We start from the raw sequence: 26,721 nt of genomic DNA on the forward strand, positions 1-26,721 counted from the left end.
AGACCTCTCCGGAAGTAATTCACGACCTTCCAAGTACGTGAACAGCATACAGCAGAGCAGGTTTCTCTCAACCAGAACTATGAATCTAGCACTGGGCAGTTATATTTCTCGAAAGCAAGCCCTTTGTTAGCATTAATGCAACGATGCTCTCATTCATTTCTGTTGCACGAAATAGGGAATTATTGCACTCCCGCCCTTTTCCCTATTCAAAGCATGGTAATAACGCCCGACAATGGAATTCGATAAACCACTATGTGTTGCTCCTCCAAGTTTTCCCCCACTTAATCCAATTCCGCACCGTTATTAGAACAGGAGGATAAATCCCCAATGGAGCCAATAGGATATCTCCCTAAGCCCTGCATTTACATTGATTCTGCTGCTTTGCTTTGGTGGAGACACAGGAATCAGATGTTACACATTCCGAATTGTAGAGCACCTCCCTCGGTTTTTCTACAGCGGTTTTCTTTGTTTCCAAAGAGAGGGAAGAAATCATAAAACAACTTTTCAGATGCAAAATGCGCCTTTTCTTTACTATTCGACAACTATCGTTATATTTCGTCTCCAGTCTCTGTTCCTGCAAATTCTGTCGTAATTGTGATTACAAGCACTAATTAATTGTACAAAATAATAGACGATCAATTTTTCTTGTCAGCTGCAGCAAAGATAAAAATATCGTTCTTGGTGTGGAAATTAACGCTTAACTAGTGAAATGTTGAGTAAGGTGTGCCTTGTCTACGCGCTGTCACGATGTGTTTGTGTGTTAAACGAATAGTTAAATACCTATTCTGTAAACATCACCTCTAAAAATGCATAGGATGAGGTCGAGTCAATTTTCGTTTTAATGTTTGTCATAATTTCAAGCAACTTTCATGGAAAATTTCTTTGTTTTGTTTCCTTGGTGCAAAGAGTCTCTGACATCATAACATGCTACTAATTGCAAAGCGGAAAAATATTTTATATCACATGAGTATTGAATTATATTAGCAACTGTTATTTTATTAACCTGAATTTGATTCTGAACAGCAGAATATCTATTATTTACTTTATGTAGTAAATCCACTATCACCGCAACATTATGAGATAACTTAGTAAAAAAGTGATCCATTGCCCAAAATTAGATAAGTTGAATGGTTTCATTTTATAGATTCAATAGTTTCAAAACTTTCGTTAATGCAGATCATCGTAGCTGCAGCTACAGAGTACAATATACACAATCTGTACCGTACGGTTCCATTCTTGTAGGTAAAAATTGCCATTTTTGATGGCTCTTGGCGGAGAAAGGGGGAGGATGTGTTTGCTCTAAAAAATAGTCTAAATTGGGAACTGCGTTGCGTGATATCTTGTTGGTTATGTCTGTAAACTTCACGACAATCTTACTCGAAATGTTTTTGCGTCGTCGCCCTGTAATCAAGGGGTCCTGGATTCTATATCCGATAGAGGCACAGAGTGGTTCGGATCGCACTTTAAACTGTAGGCCCAGACCTGATCAGCCTTACTGTGCATATAGTGAACTTAAAAACTCAAACGAAATATTTTTTGTATATGCAGCAATATTCGAATAGGTTTTAAGTCCACTTTATGCACAGCTTGGCTACTCGAGGCTGTATCTCAGCTTACATCTGGGTCTGCAGCAATGAGATAGTATATCCCTACCGAGAACCCTTATTTATAATGAAATGGTTGATCGGTACGCCATTGGGGTGGTCCCGTATTGTCGAAGAAGAAAATCGTCGATTTGGGGGTCAACACGTTAACTGAATGAAGAAGTTTCCATCCTATTGTATTGAGAATGTACAGGCACTTGCAATACAAAAAATCAAAATTATATCCTGAATTTCTCGCTTCTCTGTAATGCATTGTGTGTTACCTAACTCAATATATTTTCAATAGCAAGTTCGACTATAGCCGTAGAGTTATACAACCCCCATAACGCATTGCAGGGAAGCGATAATATCAGGATGTAGGTTTCCCATTTTGTGACTGTCCTCCGTACGAACTTGCCTGATTTGATCCATTGAAACGTAGATTTGCCGGAATCTTGCCTATTCCAAAACCTTCTAGTTAATGACTATTCAGTCTCTCATCTGAGCACCTTCGAGCAAAAAGTGTGCGAGTTGCAGATGAAATGTGGTCCTGATCACACCGTCTCAAGAACTGGATGTGAACGAGAACATCCGGAGACCAGTGTCCACGCAGCTCCGCGGCACTGCTTTTATGTGCCTTCATTAGATCCTCCTGCGACCAAAACTTTTCACCCAACCAGTTTGCGTTCAGCTTGCGTAATGGCTGAACTTTTGCTTCTCGAGTGGAAGTGTCAGGGCAAGCTGTTTCTGGATCTTCTCCAATTTCTAAGGGAAGTAACTAAAAAGGGGGATCTCTCTCTCTCTCTCTCTCTCTCTCTCTCTCCCTCCCTCCCTACCTCTCTCCCTTCCTACCTCTCTCTCTCTCTCTCTCTCTCTCTCCCTGTCATTGTATCCAGCCAGAACCATATCCTCTCTCCCTTGTGTTCGTCTTCTCGAAAACTCAATTTCTCTACTCTCTTCATTTTTTTAGTTCTGAGGTTTTTCATTGGAGAGTGAAACTCTCATTTGTATTTCAATGAGCGTCCCGCCAGCAAGTGGTGACTGCGACCAAATTTATGCGATCTGCATGTGTGAGCGGTGTTTCTCTCCTTGTACACGAGTCTGCTTCCGCGTCGGCTGATGCAAGGCAACCCTATTCCAACGTTATACGTGGAGAGAGGATGCATCTTCTATTGATTGTTCCAAAACTGGAAAAGTTGTTACAAATGCTTTTACTGGCCAAGTATTTTTGAAAAAATATTATCACCTTACTTTACTAAATTTCCAAAAGTAAATAATGAATGTTATTACCGGTTGAGCGTTCAACGTAACACGCTAAGAGGCCAGATGTTCGAACCCTGATCAGGGATTCAATTCCATCATCATTTTGCATGTGCATAATTTATTCTCAACGTTGAGATTAACCCAAGAGGTACCTAGGTAGAAAAGCGATGTAAAATAACAAAAATAGATATGGAAATACTGTTACCATTGGTTCTTCTCGGTGTGCTGTTTTCACTCATAAACGAAAATGTGTGAATTGATACAAGTATGATGACTCTAGTAACACATTAAATTGCACACAGTGCTAATGCTTTTGATGCATAAAAATAAACACAGAAAAGTATAAATACTTTTATAAGCTTCTGTTCTATATGATGTTTCGAACATGCATCAAATGAGAAAATTAGACATGATATTTTTTTTAAAAAAATTACACAATTAACTGTGTCAATTTACGTATCAAATGTATATCAATAGGGGCATGCATATTTCGTTTTTGACGAAAAAACGAAATTTGAAAAACACATTGTAGTGTTAATTTTTCATGTTTTTGAAAGGTGTGAGATGCATTTTGTGACCATGTTTTGTCACGAAATAATGCGAAATGAACTGCAAAAAGCGAAATTAACTCTTAAACATGAAATTTACCATTTATATACTGACGCGACACTTTCTGAAGTCTGAAGTATACTGTGAGTTATGCAATTCCCGGAAAATTGATTAATTCTGCTGTTAATTTTGGAGAAGCAAAAATGGACTCCTTTACACAGAAATAAACTTAATACTCTTATAACTACATCAATGTGCTATTAGAAGTGAAATGTTAATTCTGTGGAATAAGTGTAGTTTTTAAATCAAATTTAGGATTATATTCACAATTTTAAAACCAAAATGTCTTTTTATATACCACTTTTCATCCAATTTTTCACCGCTATAACACAGATATTTCATTTTATTTACCGCTTTTGAACCCGAAATTGACTCCGTTCTTGTACCAAATTTTGCTTTTTTATTTACCAAAAATATGTGCCTCTATATATCAAGCTTGATTCTGTGTTGAATGTTCGGCACAAGCTCTCTTCACAGAAGTATCCGAATTCATTTGGCATAGTCATTCCTTTGTTACTGTTTCCTTTGTTTAAAAGTGTTATGATTTACATGTATCCGAGCTGCTTTAGTCGGTATTGAGTTTTACTAACACGTAGAAAACCAGGGTTGGAGTTTTGAATCTTGCCGTCGTTCATTTTTGTATAAGCTGTTCTCGGGATAAAACCCGATCAGATCGCTCGGCTGGCAACACCACCTATACAATGGTCAAAACCGAGAAAATGCGAAACCCACATCCACCAAATACATTCACGGTACATTGTAATTTTGTAACGTAACAGTGTGGTCAAAACGTGATCGCACCAAGTAATTAATTGGAAACGGCCGGGCGGCGATCACATATGCAAAAAGGAGAAAAATTTAATGCACACACTTCACGTTACAAGTTATATTTTCCTTCTTGTGTCGTACTTCTTATACCGTGCTGCGAGAGTTTACGGGCGGCACGCACAAGAAGCACGAGACAAAAAAAAAAGCCCTGAAATAAAGAAACTTGTGGATTAAGCATATATGCGCAATAGTTTCGAAGGGTCCGACAACGGATAGCAATACATGCCTTCTCCACTGTAACCAAGGTTTAATGACGATGTTCTCCCAACGTAATATCCTTTCTCCTCCCCCAACTTTCACAAAACGTATGTCCTCAATAGCTGCCTTTTACGTTAACTTCAATTCTGGCTTTCAACCAATTTTCTGTTATATGGGTCTTACTGTCTAGAGCGCATAACCAATACAAATTAAATGATCCCCACAATTCAATTAACAAATATATATATATTCAAGGTTCCAATTTAATACACTTTACGAGTACAGACAATCCCAAAAAGGCAAGAGTTGGGAGCAATTTTAACGAACAATGTAGTATTAACAACAGTCCGCGCGACCTGCGCGCTATTTTAACCTTCTCGCATAAATTTTCATTTCATTTTTAACAAACAGCGAGCAAGCATAAATATACTAATCAGTTTAACAACAACCTTATTTCTTTACTGGATGAGACAATAGAATAATTTGCATGCACAGATTCGTATCTCTAAAATACCGTGAAGGTGCAGTTTTGCAAGAATGCTCACCGCTATCTTTATTTAATAAAGGACTGCCTCTCTTTTTACTTAATCAAGAAAATGCCTCTCTTTTGCTTAATCAAGAAAATGCCTCTCTTTTACTTAATCAAGAAAATGCCTCCCTTTTACTTAAACAAGAAAATGCCTCTCTTTTGCTTAATCAAGAAAATGCCTCTCTTTTACTTAATCAAGAAAATACCTCTCTTTTACTTAAGCTGCAACTGCTGTGTTTATTTTTACCCTGTTTCTTATTGCATCGCTAGTGCTACCAAAATACGGACGGGTTGGCTATTTAAACTACGAGAAAGTAAACTGGGGCAAAACGGCAGGAATCGCGATTTTCTACTGCCCTTATTATCAAGTACGAACGTGCGTACATTTAACGTCGCTGAAACAAGTCTTGAGCGATCGAGAATGATATGTTTCACTGTCAAGTTTAATACACTGCCTGCGCATATAATGTTTAACAAATAGTTCAATTATGCAGCTGGTCACGCTTTGTGTAGGATTTACAAATACCAGTTTATAAAACCACGTTCGCAATATTGTATAAGTTCACGCGTGCATACACGCCCTTTCTTTCTTTTGCCCCTTTTATTAACGCGCACTCACCAACATGTGCATTGGTTTCAGACACTTGTCAAAAAATGTTCACCGTGAAAAACAAAAGGCAAAGGATGGGGGGGAAACAACTGGAAGAGAAACTATTGTTTTTCTCGTAGAATTCGTTATTCAAAGTTCCATAAAAGTGAAAAGCAAGTAATCGAATTTTAGCAGCGAACGGCGAGATTGAAAGATATAATCAAATTCCCATATTACGGTCAAAGAGTTAGTTTTGTACGTACCTCACCACTAATGTTCAATGCACACAAAAATGCAACGCCATCCTTCCACAATACTCATTTAACTAGCTTCTCCTTGTTAACGGTTGGTATGGCAGGCTTCACTTCAACAAACGGTGGTGGAGTACTATCTCTTGCCGACGAGGACTAGATGTCGTGCACAAGAACAGGCCTGTGCCGTTCGCAGCGGGTCTACGAGGTGGAGAGCGAGAGGCGAAACACTGGCTGCCCGGTGCAGCGTATTTTACGAGCAAACCTGTGCGGCAGAAATCGCCGCTAGAGGCAGCACCAGAAGTCATCGTGAGGGAGAACGCCCTCCGATGGCTAAAAAAAATGAACGTCGCTTTTCTTCACTTTTTTTTGAATGTGTAAGGTTTGTAAATACAAACGTTACAATTTACAGGGGAAACGCAAAAAGTAATTTAAAAACATTCCATTGTAATTTTTGTCTCGATATGTATGAGAAAGCGGTGAATTTACCGATAAACCGATATGGGCCGGTATTTCACAGGCAATCAATTCATCATGCGTACACTGTTTCCTTCATTCTCGACTAGAAGTCGACATTTCTAGCTTGTAAAAATCTAAACCAAGATCCTCTCTTGAACATAAAGCTCCCGTTTGCCATGGCCTCAGATTTTTTTACTGCATCAGCAACTCCCCCTAGTCTTTCCTGTAGAGCTATTGTTTGTTTTCCCGAGGCGGATCGTTAATTCAGGGCTTGGTTCTCCCTCCGCCCCCTCCCCTTCCATCCAGTACGCCTTCCAACTGCATGGCTCCCCGACCACCTTTCTCGTCGCCAAGGGCAAAATTCAAGTCGGAATCTTTGATTCGTGTTCCGAATTGTTCAATGTTGCAGACAAAGATAGGAAGAATAGGGAAAGAGGCTCGAGGGACCAAAGGGAAGAAGAAAAGAACAATTTCTTTGATGGCAAATATCTGGATTTTAATCCGTGTTTGTTTCTTGGAGTGAAATTTAGTAGATATTGTGAAGTTTAAAATGAACCCGCACATTATGTATTTGTTATAATACTGAACAGACTTAGAGTATAACATGTACATCGAACCTGTGCTGTGATTTTATAATAACGTAGGAAATCACTTTCAACAGAGATTGTACTGTATTGTGTAAGATGCCCGTCTTGCTTTGTCTTGTCTTAGCAAGTTACCCTACGGCTTCTGATTGAAATTCTCGAAGGTGTAGTGACTCGTTAAAAGCACCGGTAAAAGAAGGATCATAGGTTTGATTCCCGAGTAGGAAATACATATTCTTTTCAACCATGACTTTCATTATGCAAAATCGTCTCGTGGTTAACATAGTAGAGGCAGAAGAGCAGTTATGACAAAAGGGGAGGAGCAAAGGGGCAGAAACCCCTATCATGGTCTTAGTAAACAGCAATTTTACTCCAAATATTAAAAAATTTGCTTTATGCTCAGATAGGCTAATCGGGACAGGATTCTTAACATAAATTGAAATCCTGGTCACTTTGCTTCGATCGGGGATCGAACCTTGGACACCTTATATATGAAAATCAGAGATACAGTTAGCGTGACTACTCGTTACAAAATGTACTCACAACCCCTTCTGCCTACTTATACTCAGATTTGTTGTCAACGTTCCGGCAAAAATGTGATGTACAGCTACCAGCAATAAAAATGGAGACCTAGATCCTAAAATACCTGCTTCCCTGCTATGCGTTATGCCTGTTGCATAACTTTTCGGACATGAGCCAACTTCATCAGTAACTTTTTAACAGAGAGTTCTGATATCGCCGTAGAATTCAGCAACGTAAATGACGCCTTGCCCGGAAGCAGGTATTTCAGGATCTAGGTGTCCCATTTTTATTGTCGGTGACTGTACACACAGAATAGTAAATGCATCAGTTGAAACAAAATGCACAAAGTCTGTAGCTCAGACCAAAAGTTGAAGTGCATCAGAAACGCATCAACTGATGCATAAAAGATCATCTCGACATAAAAAGAAATCATATGATGCACTTTGGCGGTAATTTTACAAACAATATACACGCATGCATTATTAACCTGGTTCTTAGAAAAGGCCAAAAACACACTTTAGCGCATCAATCAATGTAAATAATCTAAATACAAGTTATAATGTGACACATTTAATTTACGATGTTTTTATTCTGTTGTATTGCCGAAGCAGTAATTTATTATTTCATGTATCTTTAATATTCATTGTAAACAGTTGACAATTTTCAGTGACACATTAAATTAGCCCAATGTTATTAGAATTTGGAAACTTTAGAAACAGTTCAGTAAACTTTGAAATAATAATTTCGTGTTGAAGTTAGACAACAAAAAAGCCACGTGCTAACTTGCAGACAGATGGAAACTTTAATATGAAAGAATAACTTTTTTGATAACCAACGCAAATTTTACCCGTGAATTCATGAGATCACCAACTAGTCTCTCTTGTTCTAAATTGTTTGACTAATTACGATTGTAATCTGACACTGTTACAGAAACTCCCCAAATGAGGTAGTTAAAATGTATTTCCTCTCTTTGCCACCAGATGTCCGATGACGACCGGATGTCCCTGACGACGGCCGTAAGTGACGAGGACGACGTGGAGAGCGTTCACAACTCCCCCTACAGGGCGAAGCAGACGGGGACGGCCGCCGCATCCTTCAACTGCACCGGTGCCGTCAGGAAAGCTGGGTGAGTACCCTCTTGTTTTACGTTTGTCGCGTGTCCATTTTGGCAGTGTCAAACTGTCGTCACAGCTTGTCACTTCAATACGTTTGACTGTTGCTCTATCGACTGGACTAGAGTCCTGCATGGAACCACTTTCGCTCGCTCGTTTACAATACAATATAATTTTAAAGTGACAATAATCGTATACACATCCGTTCTGGCAGTTTCAGCCCACAATCATCTGTTTCATTTTCATACTATATCACAGTGCATGTAGATAGAATAAACTACATTTTAACATGGAGATAATGACTATGCTTACTTAATTTTGAATTTCACGGCGTCTTTCACCTCACGATCCATATTTGAGGGCACAGATAATTTACGATTATACTACGTGTACAGTAGTACACTGAGCTCCGAGCGTATATCGCTCGTTTTGGCTGTTCGAGCGTTATTCGCTCAAGCAAAGAAGCTCTCGATTTCGTAGCTACCTATCTCCGTGCGAGATATTTGGCATTCGAGCGAAACGCTCTTCCTGCAGCACTCTAGACTAGACAGTTGTGCAAGCCATTTCAGAAAACCTGATCTTATGCATTTTCTGGTGCCTCACTTTTTCTATGCTACGTATTCATTTACCGTGTGAGAAATTCTCTCCAACTCTTATGCTTAAGTAAGTAGATTAAACATGTTAGTTCGGTTGTTCTTGGCGTCCCGTTATTGTCACGTGGTGTATTGAAGGGTCTCCAGGCCCTAGACAGGGCAGAATAAAGTTTCCAGGCAACACGTGCAGGACTGCTCACTCTTCAGTCTTACCGCATGCGTTCCTGCTCTTCGTCTTTTGCAGTGACTCTACAAGAACCACACCTGGCTACCATATTGAAATGCTGGTAGAACTTATACTAAAGGATTGTATGCTACAGGATTTATTGAATTTTTATCGATCGTTCTTGATTTCACCATGTTTGAGATACCAAAGAGTGATTTTATATTCTCAGTACTTGTTTTCGTTATTTCAGTGGCTTGATAACAATCTACGAATTTGTTTTTACCTGTTGTAGTAAGTTCGATAGCCGATGAAGACACAGTGATTTATTTATTTCTTCTTTTGGGTGGCGAAGTTAAGGCACAAGCCATTTCTTACACTTAACCATCACTTTACATATTACAAATATCTAATATCTAATTTTCTAAGTTGAATATCTAACAGTTTGCGAAAATATAAAACATCAAAATACCAAGGAAGATTTAAGAAACACAAAAAATAAAAAACACACAAAAAGAAAAAAACACAAAGAAGAAAAACCCAAGAAAAGAAAAAACACAAAACGAAACAAAGAAGAAAAACACCTAAATACAGATATATATATACTGTAAGAAACGTAAAAAAAGCATATATAGCATGAACACACACATATCAAAAATATTTAAAATACAGAAGAGTCAGTCGGTGTTTGTCTTACAAATTTGCATCAAGAAAAGTATCATTTTATTGTCTTTCTCTGCTTTCAGTACTGGTAAGTTGCCTCCAGAAGATGATTTCTTAATTTTGATTTGAATTGGCCGAGAGAAGAAGAGTTTTATGTCATTAGGGAGGTCGTTCCACGCTGTGTTAGCAGTAACCGTGAAGGAATTTCCGTAAAACGCTGTCTTGTGGGAGGGGATGGTGAGCAGGGAGTTGTTTCGTGAACGGGTAGCAAAGGTGTGTGCTGCGCTTAGGGGTTGAAATCGTGAAAGTAGGTAAGAGGGGTTCTCTTGAATGCACTATCTTGTAGAGCTCTGTAAGAGCGTGGAAGCGGCGGCCTGTTGAAAGGTCGAACCTGGATCACACTTGAATCTGTATATCCAGTCCTGATTAGCTTTCTGTGCATAAAGTGAACTTAAAACAGAAACTAAAAAAAACAGTTGAAGTTATATATTTCTGATCGTCTGGTAGTCACATGACCTTATAGATAACACAAGTTTCACTTCAAAAATACTGTGTTGCAAGTGTTTGATTGTTTAATTTGCTTACTTTGCGTTTCTTGTCTGCCACTTTTAGCTAATCATCGTGAGGATGAGTGATATGTTGAAATTAATACAAGCACACTCACAAAGAACATCAATGCCCATGCCGGGACTCGAACCTAAGAACCTTATCATTGTAGCGCATAGTACTAACCACTCCGTTACGGAGATCGGCGTGTTGGAAATGTGTAGCTTCCAGTGTAATAATTTTGAAGTGAAGTGTTTGTCGAGTTTTTAAGTTTTAGTCTCTTCCCTCTTGAATCCTATAGACTATATGAAAATATAATTGTTACATATAAATCTTATTGGTGACCATTGCCTCCATAGAGGCACTAAATATTATCATCCTTTGAAATGCTTACGCACGAGAGATGCACGAGAGAGACTAAACTAATGACGAAAACTTTAGCACGACAGTCTAGGGAGATTTCACATTGAAGCGACACGTGCAGGATTTTACCAATCGATTCGTAGGCTTGTGCGGCATCCGTTGTGGGGTGAAACGTTGCTTGGTTGGTTCTTTCCCAAGTGACACACGTCGCGTGTCTCTACGGTGTGCAGACTTTAGGTGAAAAACGATAGAGCTTTTCGTGGCACCTTACCCTGAAGAAAGAAGTGAATCTCTTCCCTTGTTCCCTTAACAACTCTCTCTCGAGCGCTTCTTCCCCATCTCAGCGTTGAAATCTTTATCGGTCCTTTGTGAAGTAGAGCTGTCGGGATGTGGGAATAAAGCGTTTCTCTTGTTCCTATCTTCAAGCAGAAGAAGATACGGAAATCCCCTCTCCTTCTGATACAAGTCTCTCTATCCCCTGCTGAACCTTGACCCGCGTGAGCAACACTGCAGGAGATTGCCTGATGGATCGATACGGTGAGGGGAGGGGAGGGGATGTTTTGCACCAAGGGATAAACCTATGCGAACCACCTGTGCGTCTTCAATTAGTCTCGTTTCGGTAAACCCGTTGGTGTTCGCTGTTGATGAACGGTCCCATCTTTTTTGTTCTTCCACGCTCTTTCATGCAAAAACGTAGAGGCATTTATGAAATCTCTACAACCACTAAATCTTTACGCTACGGCGAAGAAACTTTATGGAATCTCCATAGCCTGTTTAAATTTAGATTGAATTCTATACGGTTAATCCACGTCTATGTAAAATGGAGTCATTACTAGAGTGAAGACTTATATGCAAATGAATGTATTTATTCTCAAAGTATGTTTTATGTCTACTTTAGTCACATATAGGATAATCGGGAATGAAACTATAGTTTAAAGTGAGATTACAAACCACTATGTGCCTTCATCGGGAATAGAACCCGGGACCCTCTGAATATAAAAGACGCTAGCTTTACCACTACGACATCGAGGAGCCTCTCTGTTTGGATTGAAAACGCATATTTAAAAATAATTTATTTCTTGTGCATTTTGACAAAAATCACATTTACGTTGTACATTTCGTAAATTATTGACATAAATTCACATTTTAATTTTTTATACAAAGTGCATGATTTTTTTAGAATTTCTAAGACTCGTTTTTTCAATCCGTACCAACGAACCATCTGTAGATGAAATAAAGTACACCAAGTCAACCCCACTCAATAGCAATGCGTAAGCTGCTTGACAGTGTTGGCACCCTGCCATTTTAGTATAAACTGTCCACACATTGTCTCTGTCATTCAGTCACGTGATTTTTCTTCAATCCAAGATGACAAGATGCCCTTTTAGTTCAAGTATGTTGAATACTAGTGGTTGCATGACCTTGTAGTTGGTGGTGGGGCTTGCGTACTCTGATGATCCACTAGGCTATACCAGCGGTAGCATAGCTACTGGTAGGGTCTCCCATGCTGGGCAGGCTAGTGGTAAAGAGTCAGACTAAGAAGCAACCTACTAGTCAACGGATCCAATGGCGGAAGAAGATGGATGATCATCTCAACGGCAAAGGAGGCGGAAGAACCAAGAATCAGGAGGAGTAACATCTCTTTTAAAAAACACCTTGGTCCAGCTCTCACCATTTGATAGTAACCTTGTAAGGCCTCCTTGCCAGGGTTACGGTGAAGACCTCAACGGCAACTATGGCGGAGAAGGAGACTTTGGAACAACAGAGCTGGCGGAAGAGGCACTCGTTCTCATCGAGTATAAATATAAGAAAAATAAAATGTCTTGTGGAGAGGAGGGATCCTCAAAGACTAGGGGAAAATACCCCGACAGAAAATTAGCCTGCTTGGAGGCTCAGGTGGCAGCCCCATCACCAAGATCGGGTGCTGTGGGCCAATAACCCGCACACTTTAAATCACACTATTAAAGAAACATCAACAAGAGGAAGCCGAACTTATTCTAAGACGACGACATTTGGCCTGAAAAGGACAAAGAGAATTGGAATATGGAATGTAAGAACCCTGCGGGAGAGTGGAAAACTACGGCAGGCAGTGGTCTGCATGAAGAGCTATTGTCTGAGCATCCTAGGTATAAATGAAGTGAGATGGTCAGAGTTTGGAGAAGAACCCATGAAGGAGTTACATTCATATATTCTGAAAGACCTGAGGGTGAAGGTGTGAGCCGTGATGGTGTGGGTATGTTGATGGACAAGGAAGCGAAAAGGAGCCTTATTCAATGGTATCCAGTGTCTAAGAAGATAATTGTGGCACATTTCAAAACCAATATCAGAAACATCGTTATGATACAGTGTTCTGCAACCACAGAAGTAGCAGAGCCTGAAGATAAACAAGAGTTTTATAGGCAGCTCAATGAAATAATAAGGAAGCAAAAAAGGAAGGCTATCATAATAATTGGAGGAGATTTAAACGCAAAGTTTGGGCAGGACAACGAAGGCCTTGAGCATGTCATGTCACCAGACCATAGAACATAAAACCAGATAGACCACGTGGCAATTGGACGGAGGTGGCGACGTTCGCAACAGGATGTAAGAAACAAGAGAGGTTCAGAGATTGGGAGTGATCATCATTTGGTAGTGGCTAACTTTAAAATGAAAATTCAAGCTCAGAAGAAGAGAACGGAACAGACAAGAAAGCGGTATGATGTTAATAAGTTGAAGGGTAAGAATCTCCAGGAAACCTTCAGGATTGAACTGAGAAATCGGTTCCAAGTATTGACCGATAAAAGTGAGGAGAATGAAACCATTGAAAGAAAATGGACAAGAATCCGATCTGCTTTCGCAGAAGTAAGTGAAAAGGTTCTGGGCTTTAAGGATAGGAGGAAAAAATATGGGATGTCTCTGCAGACCTGGGAAAAAATTAATGTGCGAAAAATAATTAAGGAGGCAATGAACTCAAGCAGGACAAGGGCAAGGAAGGCAGAATTGCAAACAAAGTATACAGAGAAGGATCGAGAAGTAAGGAGTAGTGTTCGTAAGTATGAAAGAAATTGGGTAGACAATCTGTCTCAGCAGGCGGAGAAAGCAGCAAAAAAGAGGCATCTTAAAAAACTATACAACATCACAAAAGTTCTGTCAAGGAAACAGATGCAGAGACATCGACCAGTGATAAGTAAAGATGGTACCCTCCTTGCGAATATTGAGGACCAACCGAAACGTTTGAAGGAGCACTTCTCTGCAACCCTTAATTGCTCTGTGGATGCTCACGTAGACCAGGGGGAAGAGGAAGATTATAATGATGGTGATGTTGGCCCCAGTGTAAGAATTAGGACGGATGTTCCAACAGTAGAAGAGATTAAACAGGCTCTGAAAGAGGTACGTAATTGTAAAGCAGCTGGTGTTGACAAGAGACCACCGGAAGTGATGAAAAGTGACATAAACACCACAGGAAATATGTTGCAACCCTTATTTGAGAATGGATAGAGGGAGTGATCCCTAAGGACTATAGGTGAAGCTATCGAAAAAGGAGGATACATCAAAGTGTGACAACTGAAGAGGCATAGAACTTCTCTTCATTCCGATAAGATCTTCACTAGAGTTATCCTAAACAGAATTAAGGAACATGTTAACTTGAGACTCAGAAGATAACAGGCAGGGCTTCGACCAAATCGCTCTTGTATTGATCAAATTCACACCTTGCGGATAAATTTGGAGCAATGTATAGAAGGGCCATCTCGTCTCTATACAGTTTTCGTTGACTTCGAGAAAGCATTTGACTCTGTCAACAGAAATGCAATGTGGAAGGAAGTGAAACGATATGGAGTACTCACAAAAATTCTTTATCTTATCCGAGAAACTTATCGTGATTATACATGTAGAGTTATACATGAAGGTCGTGTATCTGAGCCAATAGATGTGCAGTCTGGAGTGAGGCAAGGTTGTATATTATCACCTACAATGTTCCTGATTGTGATCGATGCAGTAATGCAAAATGTAATAGGAGGGAAAAGACGTTGTATCCAATGGGAATTGAATAACAGACTAGAAGACCTTGATTTTGCAGACGATTTGTGCTTCTTGTCTGAAGCACATGATGATATGCAAACAAAACTAGCGATCTGATAGAAAGTGCAAAAAAAGTAGGACTTGTGATTAACTCCAAGAAGACCAAGGCACCGAGGATTAACTCCACAAAAACAGACCCGTTTAGTATTGGTGAAGATATTATTGAAAATGTGGATAGCTTTACTTACCTGGGTAGTGTGGTGGCAAAAGACGGAGGGGTTGCACAGGATGTTTCTCAACGTATCTAAAAAGCAAATGGTACCTTTGTGAGGCTCTATCCAGTATGGAAAAACAAGAATATATCTGTGAAGACCAAACTTCGTATTTTTCGAAGTAATGTTAAGTCTGTACTGTTATATGGGTCTGAGACATGGAAGGTAACTAAAACGATTACCTGTAAGCTACAGACCTTCATCAATCGCTGCCTGATAAAAATTTTGAATATCTTTTGGCTAGAAGTGATTCAAAACCAAGAACTTTGGAGAAAATCTGGAGAAACCGACGTGTCCATACAAATAAAGCTGCGAAAATGGAATTGGATAGGGCATACGTTGAGGAAGGAAAATGAGGCTGTCGAGAGAGAGGCACTAGACTGGAACCCGCAGGGAAGAAGGAAAAGAGGGAGGCCTAGACAGACGTGGCGAAGATCTGTTCACGCTGAGGCCTTGGAGGAAGGAAAGAGCTGGAATGCAGTGAAGAGAATTGCCGTCAGTAGGACCCGGTGGAGATGCTTTGTTGATGCCCTATGTTCCACAGGGAACAACAGGAATTAAGTCATGTGAAAATGGACTTGCTGAAAATAATGCTAAAGACAAGAGGACTGAACTGTTTGATGAGAAGCAGTGGATAACTTTACGTTTTACTTTAGCATTTTAAACTTGTTTTGTATTATGTAGAATAAAAGTTGAATTGGTTTCGTAATTGCTTTTCATGATCAATTAATTTTATATATTTAAAGCGTTTCACGGCATATTTACGTTCATAATTTATACAGTCGGTGAGAACACAATATGTTCCCATATTGAGAGAAAACCAAGTCAATAAAAGCATTATTATGGCTAAGAATCATGTTGTTTGTATGATAGTTACGTGTTTTTTTTTGTTTTTTTTTGCAGCGTTCATTGCTAGCACATCTACTGTGAGAAACACTGCTTGATTGATTGATTGACTTGCTTTAGTTTACTTCGCTTTTTGTGCCACTTTTGGCTAATTTGCGAAGATAGGGTTGAGTGATAGCATGATGAAATTGATGAATGGACACTCACAAATATCCATGCCCAGGCCTAGATTCTAAGCCGCGACCCCTGGCGTCGTAGCGCGATGTGCTAACCACTCCGCCACGGGGCCGGCAAGCACTGCTTGCATTTCAGTGAAAGAGTCACTCTGTTGGGTAGATTGTGCACTTGTCACATTAATTACAATGAGGTATGTTTCATTCGTAGCCGAGCGCGTTGAATGCTGGACTCAAGATCTCACCCCTGACGCTCCTTGCGTAGGCGTGTCCTTTCATCAGGCCATTCCCATCATCACGATTGGTCTGGAGAAGCATAAAAGCGACATTCATTTAAAAAGAGACATGTAAAATAAAGTGCAAATAAGTATGATATGACAAAAATTGTCCACAATATGCAGCACACGAGCATTCCTGGACATATGCAAGCGAGTATACACGCACGCCCACACATGCTGAATGCTTACGTTAATAGAGACAGAATCCCTCTCATACGCGTACAAATAACGACATGATATCAGCATATGGCCCGGGCGGAGAGTGCTAGCGGTATGTTTCAGTGATAACACCAGAGAGGGGAGGGGAATTAGCAGGGGTGAACGCGCTTATGGTCGACCAATCCCCCCGTAACCCTTGCACAAAAAGGCAAGCTACATATTTAAATGTTCTTTTAGACCAAATATGCACTTTTCTATTATTTGCGTACCAAAGGTGACTGCGCTTCCCCAAATATATTCCACACCCTATTTCCCCCACTCAGTTATTCTATCGCTGCCACTACCACGGTTGTCTCAATCTAGGTTCCGGCTGTTTCACATGAAACGAATGAAATGGGTCATAGAAAGAAACTAAGTGATGTAGAACAGGGTATGATTGTCATGTGCTCTCTTTCTACCCGCCTACGAAAGTTACAGACGTTCATACAAAGCTCGAAACTCTCGTCACTCGGTGAATAGTATGCAATCGAGCCGTGCGAGTAGGCAACCATCAAAACAGAAAATTAAAATGGGTTGCATACGATACAGGATGTGGGTGTCTTACAAATATTGAAGTATCCGTAAACTTTTATTTTTCAAAATTTTATAACTACAACCGGGGGGGGGGGGATTAAACATTCGGTTTTAATTTCAGATACGAATCTAATGTAATATGAAATGAATGTGTTACGTTCTATTTTAAAATGTCATGATCGGAATAGTGTGGGTGCAAGTATCATTTCGACAGTAGCTAGAGCACGGTCCTCCATTTAGTTGATTTCGTTTTTTTACTTTGCGTTTCTGCCACTGTTTTGGCTAATCACGAATATTAGAATGAATGATGTGATGAAACAGACGAAGGGTCGCTCAGAAAGAACGCCCATGTCCAGCGTGGGATTCGAACCGAGGACCCTAAGCGTCGTAGCATGCGTTAATTATCCTGTACGATTAATTTGAAGCAAGTAAGTAATGTTAGTGAATTTTTTGACTGACATGGTCTCTCGAACTTCTGATCTACTACAATCTTTCACGGTCCTTTTCTGGAATACCTGTTAACCCAAGCAAACGTCAAACTTATACAGTTTTAAAGCTCTAGCAATTTTCTATGATTTGCATTTCGAATATTAAGCTTAATATATAAGCCTTCAATACATCTAATACGAATTTACTTTTTATAGACATTTTAGAAACATTATAAGTAATCTGTAACAAGCGCAGAGAACTTTATATCTCCAATATATATATATATATATATATATATATATATATATATATATATATATATATATATATTGTATAAAACTATTTTTTTCACAGTGCAACATGCCAAAGAGGCATATAGAAATCAGGAGGTAGGGACTGGTATATACAGTATCCCGGCCAGTTGCGACGGTGTTGGTATCAGCACCACGCTCCGGTCACCTTTACCCTTAAGGGTACTCCCGTTTTCAAATTTATTAGAAGCTGGGTGAATTCCAGAGCATGCAGGAACATTGCTTCCCACCTGGAATCACCCATCCCGGGATTCAAACTCAGGATACAGCGTGTAGTCAGACACCCTACCAACTGGGCCACCTCTATGTACCCCTTTATGTACATAATTATATATTGGATGCGTATTAGAAAAATAAAATAAATATTTTTAAAGCTGCGGATTCACTAGTAAGTTATAATCGAATTGAATGTGAAATCTTTATTTCCACTCGGTTGGCGAGGGACAAAGTAGTCGAAAAAGTAGTACTTGAAGACATGTTTTGAAAATGTATACCTGAATTAGTCAAAGAACATCATAAATTCACTTTTTCCAAGATTTGTTGATAGTCAAAACACATCTGGTAGAACATAGCTTGATTTAACAATGCTATGACGTGCACATTTTTACGCAGGGTGTTTGCAAACTAAATCGCATAATGAGACAATTATTCAAGTAACACTTTTGCTGAATAATTGAAGCAAGCACATTACCACTGAATAATATAAAAAATACCATATTGAAAAACATTCAAGCCCACGTAAGTCCTAAGTGAATAATTCACGGAATCCCATATTGGATGAATTATGCAAGCAAGCATCTCGTTAGAAATGTTCGTGCAAACGCATATGCACGTAGCGTGTCTAACAAACACGAACCGGCTGCATAATTCTAATTTTATATGAATTATTGAAACATACACACACACACAGCCTAGCTTTATTATTATAACAGTGCTGGCACTTCTTCAATGGATTAGTTTACTTTTTTCCAGTTCAGAAAAAAATTCTTCACAAGTTGGCTCTCCAATTTTTTACTCCGTGACTTTATGAAATGATTACATGATCTGAAAAATGGAGTATTGTGATAATGTGATTTCGTATATCTTGAGAACTTGGTTTTCATGACGTTTTTGACTTGGTTGTCTTAATAACAGTGTATCTCGTGAATAATATATTTCTGGTGCATCCTTAAGGTGTGTATACATGTTTTAACTGTAGGCAATCAGGTTACTTAAGCATACTCCATCGTTCCACTATGCACAGTTTAAATATGATATCTTAAGCATGATCACGCTGTATTGTTAAGTTCGACAACCTGAATGGAATTAGATAGTGATAAACAACAGATGCTTTAAAAGTTAATGAAAGTCTGCATAAAGTAACTGTGGGGCAATCATAGATGTATATTTGTGTTTGTATCGTCATCATTAACACATGAGCCTTGTAATCAAGGGGTCCCGGTCTCGATACCTGGTAGAGGCACCTAGTGGTTCCGATCCCACTTTAAACGGTAGGTCCAGTCCCGATTAGACTTACTGTGCATAAAGTGGACTTCAAACACCAAAATTAATAAATCATTATCACATTTTTTTTCTTCATCGTCGCTATTTACTCGATAGTTAGAAAAGCCATACAAAATTTTAACAATAAAGACATATAACCAGTAATTAGAAAAGGTTAAGACTACTGTATGTCGACGATTATTTTTTAGGACATCTGTTGTCCCATATAAAAGCAGAAAGCTGTTTAACAGCACCAATACAATCAAAGTTATTGTCTTGATACAATGCTAGGGATTATAAATTCCATTTATTGTCTTCAGTTCAGTTCATGTTCTAGTATTACACCGTATGGCGGTTGTCTTATACAGCTTTTCTACGTATCTAGGTTAGCCACTAACATGAGGATGAATTATGAAATAGATAAGTGACTAAACGCGAAGAAACACTCATGGCTTGGCCTAAATTCAAACCTATGGCCTTCGCAGCTTTGCTAGTGTTAAGGGTGATTATTGTTTCAGGAGAAGATCCAAGAATTCTCTATTGGACCTGGCTTAAGGATGTTTTGTATTTCACTGGAAGCGAAACACGTTAGGATCCCAAGGGAATTAGTGGATGGAGACTTTATTCTGCGTCCCGGGAAAAAAATCCCCTCTAATCGCATTTCTTTCGTTCCTCTGTGGTTCCCAGTGGATGGGGGGAGAAGATTGCAATTACAAGGGCAGAGGGAGGTCCAGGGAAAACGGTTCCAGAAATCCACATTATCGATTCTGCGTTTGATTAATGGCCTTTGGTTGTGCTTTGCCTTTCTTCCAAATGTAGAAGAAATTGAGTTTTCTCATTTAATCTTTTCCCCATTCAGTAATTTTTTCTCCTTTTATTCGATCCTTTCCCTTTTGCCATTGTTGGTTATCAAGGTTTTTATATGGGGGCTTCTCGAGACTTTCATGGGCCGCGTGAAGTTGTCGATTATCACTTTTCATAGGTTGGAAGAAAAATCGAACGTTTTGTTCTGTTGCTCGCGACTTGACAACTTCAATTATTCACAACGTCATCTTTGTCAGTCGAGGAGATTAATTATTATTCTCAAGATTGACTTGCAGATGTTGTTTTTATTGATGTAGGTTTATGATTATCATAACCGTGAGGTTGCATCGTCAGAAATACTGAATATGCAATAAATTTTCAATTTTCATAGTGAGAATGAAGTGAAGAAGTGTAGTTTATGCTAACCCCTTCCCCATTAAGTAATATGAATAAAACTGCCAGTATGTAACACCGAACGTATAATACTTATAAACACCTCAAAGTTATTTAATTTATTTATTTATTTAACATAAGATTCCAAGTATAACATTAGCCACTCTACATTGGAATGTACCAACAACAGAAAATAACAACAAAAGACTAGAATTACATGTGATAAAGTGACTTACATATTTTTACTGAATAGCCTTCTAAAACGTAGTTAGTTTTCAAAATTATACATTTGGTTCTATTTGTCTATCTATTTAGTTATATATGTGAAATCATGTGTACATGATTCTGCCATGAATCTCAATTACAGAATCTGTTCTCTTGGCAACCATAGATTATTGACGATTAAGCGTCGTCATCATCTGTTTTGTATCTATCAGGAACATCGCCAATATTCTTAACCGTGGAGTATGCTGCTATTGTCTTAAAACCGTGCCAGATAGTTTAAGTTTCTATCTTCAGTACTGCCGACAGTATCATATTGTCTTAGAGCTGACATCGTAAGTATCTTTAGCATAGATATGAAAGGTCAGTATTGGTTTTTGACAACACTTCAGATACTTATGCTGTGTTGGTTAGTTAATCGAGTTAAGCCGATTAAAAATGTGAAGAGGCTGGGAGAGGCATACCACAGAGGATTTTATATTATTTTTATTTTAATGGCAAAGTAAGCAGCTTTTTTCTTCCATGTTTCACATCATCTATCACGTCATCTTTACAAAATTTCTTCGGAAACTTCGGATAATGCTACTTGTAATCAGTATTTTGATACAATCGATCGTACAATCTTTCATTAGATTCGTTCCATTGTAAGCATATTTAGGCGCTAAACTAGGATATTTCTTGGAAGTTTTCGCTGACGTTTTTCTGCAAATTCTCTGAAAGTAAAATATGAATAACTGACAAACAAACACCTTTTTCTAACTCTGAGAAAGGCCAACTGCAGCTTGTCACTTCTGCCAAGTAATTTATATCATTTGAATCCTATCACTTAGTTTTTAAAAAAGGAACGTCATTTGTGTTTTAAGTTAACCGTAGTATATGCGGTACATATCCTTGCGTTACTATCCTTGCCTCTTATCTTGCGATGGAGTATGGAATGAAATCTGTGAACTTCAACTTGAAGATGGCTATATTTTTCTTTAATCACGCCATTTTCTGCGATTAAATTTTACGTGCAGTCCTTTAGTGTATCACTTAAGTACCGTGTAATGATAAAAATACAGTTCTACACACTTCAACTTCACTTGTATTAACACTACACACAAAGTATTGTATGTGAAACTAACCTTTCTCTGGCTGGCTATGGAAACCTTCATTTTCTTGGCATATTCACTCTTACACTCATAAGACCTTAGAAGCCCAAATAAGTATATCCCCAGCCGACAAAATTCAGAAAATATTTCCTTTTTCTTGCTGAAAATCTTCGTTTCCAGTATACCTCTTGGTCCTGGAATACATTTCCCACGAATAACTGCCTCCTTTCTTCTTACATTCTGCTTGTCAGTGTTTCGCAGTCTGTTTCATTACCCACCATTTATCTAGATTTGTCGAACATTGCCTACCTTTGAGTGTTACATTTTGATAGTTTTCTTCACCAACCTTATAGCCGTCACCTTGACAAGAATGTCGTAGTATGCTTCTGCTTCAGTTTCCACCACTTCATTTTGGATACGTGTTTACACCTTTTTCGTATCGTTGGGTTACTGAACGTGTTCCTTGCTATAGTTTTACAACACCATGTGGTTGGTACTATATCTTTTTCCGCAGAAACTATGTTTCTTGCAACAATAGCAAGCGCCGTTTCAGGACAAGAAGAAACGTCACAGATGCGATCAAATGTTAGGTCGGGTTGCAAGCATACAGGCAGAAAAACAGCCTTCGTAGCACCGAAAGTACGTACCAACGACAAAAACGATATAAAACCAGTTATTTGTCATGTTCTCTATATGTTGCTGTTGTCCGCGGCCGACATTTTAATAACACCATGTATGTTGCCACACATTCACCTTTGGAACTGAAACAATTCGACTGATGAGAATTTTAAAACAAGATAAAAGTAGTATTTTCTTGGATTCTTAAGATTTATCAGCTCCTGATAAATTAAAAAGAAACACATTGTAAGAGTGAGACGTTCGAAGGAACGAAAGAGAAAAGCGAACAGTGATGGAGAAGAGAAGATTGCCAAGTTTTCGCTTGTTCCTGCCCATCAAAAACTTTGTTAATTAATTCTTGACAGATGTTGCTCCGAGCGTTTCCCACGAATAAATACATAAAAGTCCCATTCTCTCTGCAAAGTAAGAGGGATCCGGCGAATCCCACAAATTCTTTCTCCCCCTCTCGAGCATCTCGTCAAGCGAAGTGGGCATCAAAAGCTGATGGAGTGGTGTGACGTGTCGTAAAAGCAGCGCCAATTGGTCTTTTACGTGATTAAATCGCTTTCCTTTTTCTGTATTGAATTTGTAAATGGTCGTGTCTTTTTATTCTTTTCATTAAACCCATTTAGGACGAAGAGAACTGCATGAGTTCCGTAAGTTTTCCATTAATTTAATGCCTGTTTCTTATTAATTTCATTTGAGCGGCATTTTTCAAGATGGCGAACAGGGATTTCTTAATAGCGCCCTTAACAACAATGTTCATCTTTATGTCGAAGCATAAGTTCGTTAGAACACGAAAGTCTAACTGTTTTGTTCGGATAGCTGCTTATCGTATGTAAGAAATATGTATTGATTGATTGATTGATTTAGTTTATTTTACTTCGCGTTTTGTGCCTCTTGGCTAATTTGCGAAGATGGGGATGAGTGATGAAATGATGAAAAATTGATGAATGGACATTCACAAACAACCAAGCCCGACCGGGATTCGAACCCGGGACCCTTAGCGTCGCAGCGCGATGTGCTAACCACTCGGCCACAGGGTCGGGCGTAAGAAATATGTACTCGTATATACAAGTATTACTTTGTAATTTTTACGTACAGAGGTCAGACTGAATTATAAGTAGTTTGCACGTTATTCACGGGTTTAGAAATGCCTAAGAGTTAGTTAAATTATTTTAGTCTGCTAAAAACAATAGATTATTGTCGATTTACGACTGCACTTTCAGTCTCTTATTAAGAAATATAGTGTATTCATAAAATAAGTATGTTTTGCATAAAATTATGATGATTTAAAATAAAAATGTCAATATGCAGAGGACATCTGCATTGCATCAATAAAATTCCATGTCTTGTAACAACACACGATGTAGAACGAAAAAATGAAGATTTCGATATTTAAAAGGTAAAGGTAAAGTGTTCCCCTGTGCTTAGAACCACGCCATGAAGGCGTATAGGGGGTGTGGGGGCAACGCCCCACACTTTCTTGATCCGGTCGTCAGTGGGGGTGATGTGATCAGCATTACGTCCCTGACCGCCTTTACCCCCCAGGGTTTCCCCCAGGTACCCATGTTATTCGACGCTGGGTAGGCGCCGGGGCCGCTTCCACCGTTAGAAAAGTTCCCGGATTTGAACCGGACGGGGATCGAACCCGGGACCTTTAGCGATATTTACCTATTATTATCTGTAATGCACGTTAAACTGGGTTGATTAATGCATACGAACCTGTAAGAACGCATAGTGGAAGATGCAAGAGTTGAAGATCTACTTAATTTGCTACGAGGTAGCTGTTTTACAAATGTATAGATACACACAGTTGATGCGAGTTGATTTAAACCATGTGGAAGCTCGATATGACTACATAAATAAAGTTTTCTTTTTTAGATAAACTCCCTGAATTAAAAACATTATCTTCTAAATTTGCCATTTTCATTGATATTAATTTAACCGAAGAAATAATAAAGTAAATGGGTCTCTCGCCTTTTTAAGACAACCAAAAGAATAATGATTGACTTCTCCACGTAGTATGGAAGAGAAAGTTCAGGAACTAAATATAATTCTGTGAATAGTGAGTGCAAGTTCGGAACTTATAAGCATTATGGAATGTACTTATCCTTCTCTCCATATCGTGGTTGCCCGGACACCTTCACAAAGTGTCTACCTTGAGCAAAACTACTTCCTCTCCCTGTGTCGGAATCCAAATGCGCTGCCTGAAGGGCTGCGAGGTCGCACAGAGACTTCGTTCTTACGTCACTGCGTAACCGATTTTATTGACCTCTTGTGGCAATAATAAACATGATTCTATCAAACTGGCACAAATGAAAGCGATATAACCAAATGATGGCTCCGCGCGCACTACGGTCCATACTGTGCAGGTGGAGAAATGGCCGAAAGGTAAAGTTACTAAGTGAAATCTGTGGTCCCTTTAAGGTAAACAAAAAATAATTATCATTGTTGTAGATTTAAACCCCTATGATGTTTCACATACCAGGACGTCGTGAAGATGGTATTCTGCAAATATCTCAATGAATAAGTAGTAAGAATCAAAATGTCGATCGTGATGATATGAAGTACTGCAACTGATGCCCTTGGTGTACGGGAAAATGCACCACGACGTAAAGAAACCATTTGAAACCCCTACCATTCCAGAGGTATGTAAAAAGAGGGTTTACGACTATGCAAAATAAAATCAAGAGAAGAGAGCCTGTTGTGGAACTAACAACTATAAATACGAGCAGAATATATATCCAGATAACAAAAGAAGTCAAACTCCTATCCTTGCTCTCCATGTAACTGTTATGGAGTTGTTGTGTCTCCATGAAACAACGTTCGACATGCAACCCAGGAACTTTTACGACCCCCCATAAACTCATCTTCCCCTGGCAGGTCTTTCTTACGTTTCAGTGTTGTGACTTGCATTTGATGGGTCTTTGAAAGTTATGCAGGGATTCTCTTTCAACAATGATGCGAAAGAAATAACTAGCCTTCTTGTAAATAGGCAATTACAGTGTCTGAAGACATTCGTTTGAGGTTTAAAGGCAAATGTTTGAGTGGCCATTAGGTCGCCAGACAACCTTGTCGTCAAAGAACGCATTACTGTAAAACAATCGTTTAAGATCTTTTAAGAAGCACATGAGGCCAAGACCGATATTGAGATGGAAATCTCCAAAATAAAGTATCTTTTGACTCCTTGCAGCGAGTGTAAGTTGATTTTAATTGTATATTTAAATTTAACTGTTAACTATATGTACCTGAATTAGGTAGTCCCTTGCGTTTTTCAATGTTTTAGAACCAGTGGAACTCCAAAGTAGTGATAAGCAACATGCTCGTGATGCAATCCGTGCACGAGAGAGCCACCTTCCGTGAAAGTGTGAGGGGATAAAGATCTTATGGCTGTTTTTATTGATTTTCCACTAATTCCGTAGGATGAACGTAAGATAAAATCCATAAATGACCATCTTCATCATTATTCATTAATATAATTACCTGCTAATATCAGAAAATGTCGTATCGTTGTCCGAGAAAGTTCAGTGCTGGGTTTGAGTCCTGGCGTCGTCCTATGTGTGTCTCTTCATCGATTCCATCCATTCAACATTCATCTTCATCGTTTGAAATATCATAAATATGCAGAAAATCGACATAAATAAGAAATACAAAACAATTAAATATAATACACATAAATAATAACACAAGCAAATACTATTTACAAAGTGTTATCCTTGAGACTGCATTTGCAATTAAAAACGTAAAGGAGACAGTTAACTCACCATGAAAATACTTACACCGAAAAAGAGCCTAATTTAGTGAATACAATACTGAACTTAAAATTTACGAATAGTATTGGTAAACTTGAAGGGAACCTATAGTAGAGCAAATATACGGTTTCACCCGGAAATATTGCAACACAAATGTTTTTTGTGCCAGATTGTACGGAATGGTATAGTGAATAATATATTAAAAATCCACCATCCAAATGTTTGGGGAAAATCCGCCATCTTGGAAAATGACGGCCAAAATTCAACTTAAATATTAAAAAATTAATATCTCGAAAACGGTGCATTGTAGACAAAAAGTGAAGATAACCAACATGCAAGAACAGAAAATTTGTTAAATTATGGTGGCAGTTTGATAGAGCTACCATAAATCCTAATTGAATTGGAAAGATTCAAATATTTTCTTTAATTTTTAGAATTAGCGTAAAAGTTGTTTTCTGACT

General features: G+C 38.8%; 1 protein-coding gene across 8 annotated transcripts in view; it reads left to right on the forward strand.

The window, feature by feature from the left end:
• Positions 1-26,721, forward strand: part of sif (guanine nucleotide exchange factor still life) — a 674,511-nt gene that overhangs the window by 532,626 nt on the left and 115,164 nt on the right. For all 8 annotated transcript variants that reach the window (XM_083112141.1, XM_083112137.1, XM_083112140.1 and 5 more), the window contains one exon: positions 8,396-8,541. In XM_083112141.1, the coding sequence (XP_082968267.1) occupies positions 8,396-8,541 (146 nt within the window). The remainder of the gene's footprint in view (positions 1-8,395; positions 8,542-26,721) is intronic.

The sequence above is a fragment of the Lepisma saccharinum genome, chromosome 1 (genome assembly GCF_977018435.1).
Source record: "Lepisma saccharinum chromosome 1, izLepSacc3.1, whole genome shotgun sequence".
In the NCBI taxonomy this organism is placed as follows: Eukaryota; Metazoa; Arthropoda; class Insecta; order Zygentoma; family Lepismatidae; genus Lepisma; species Lepisma saccharinum.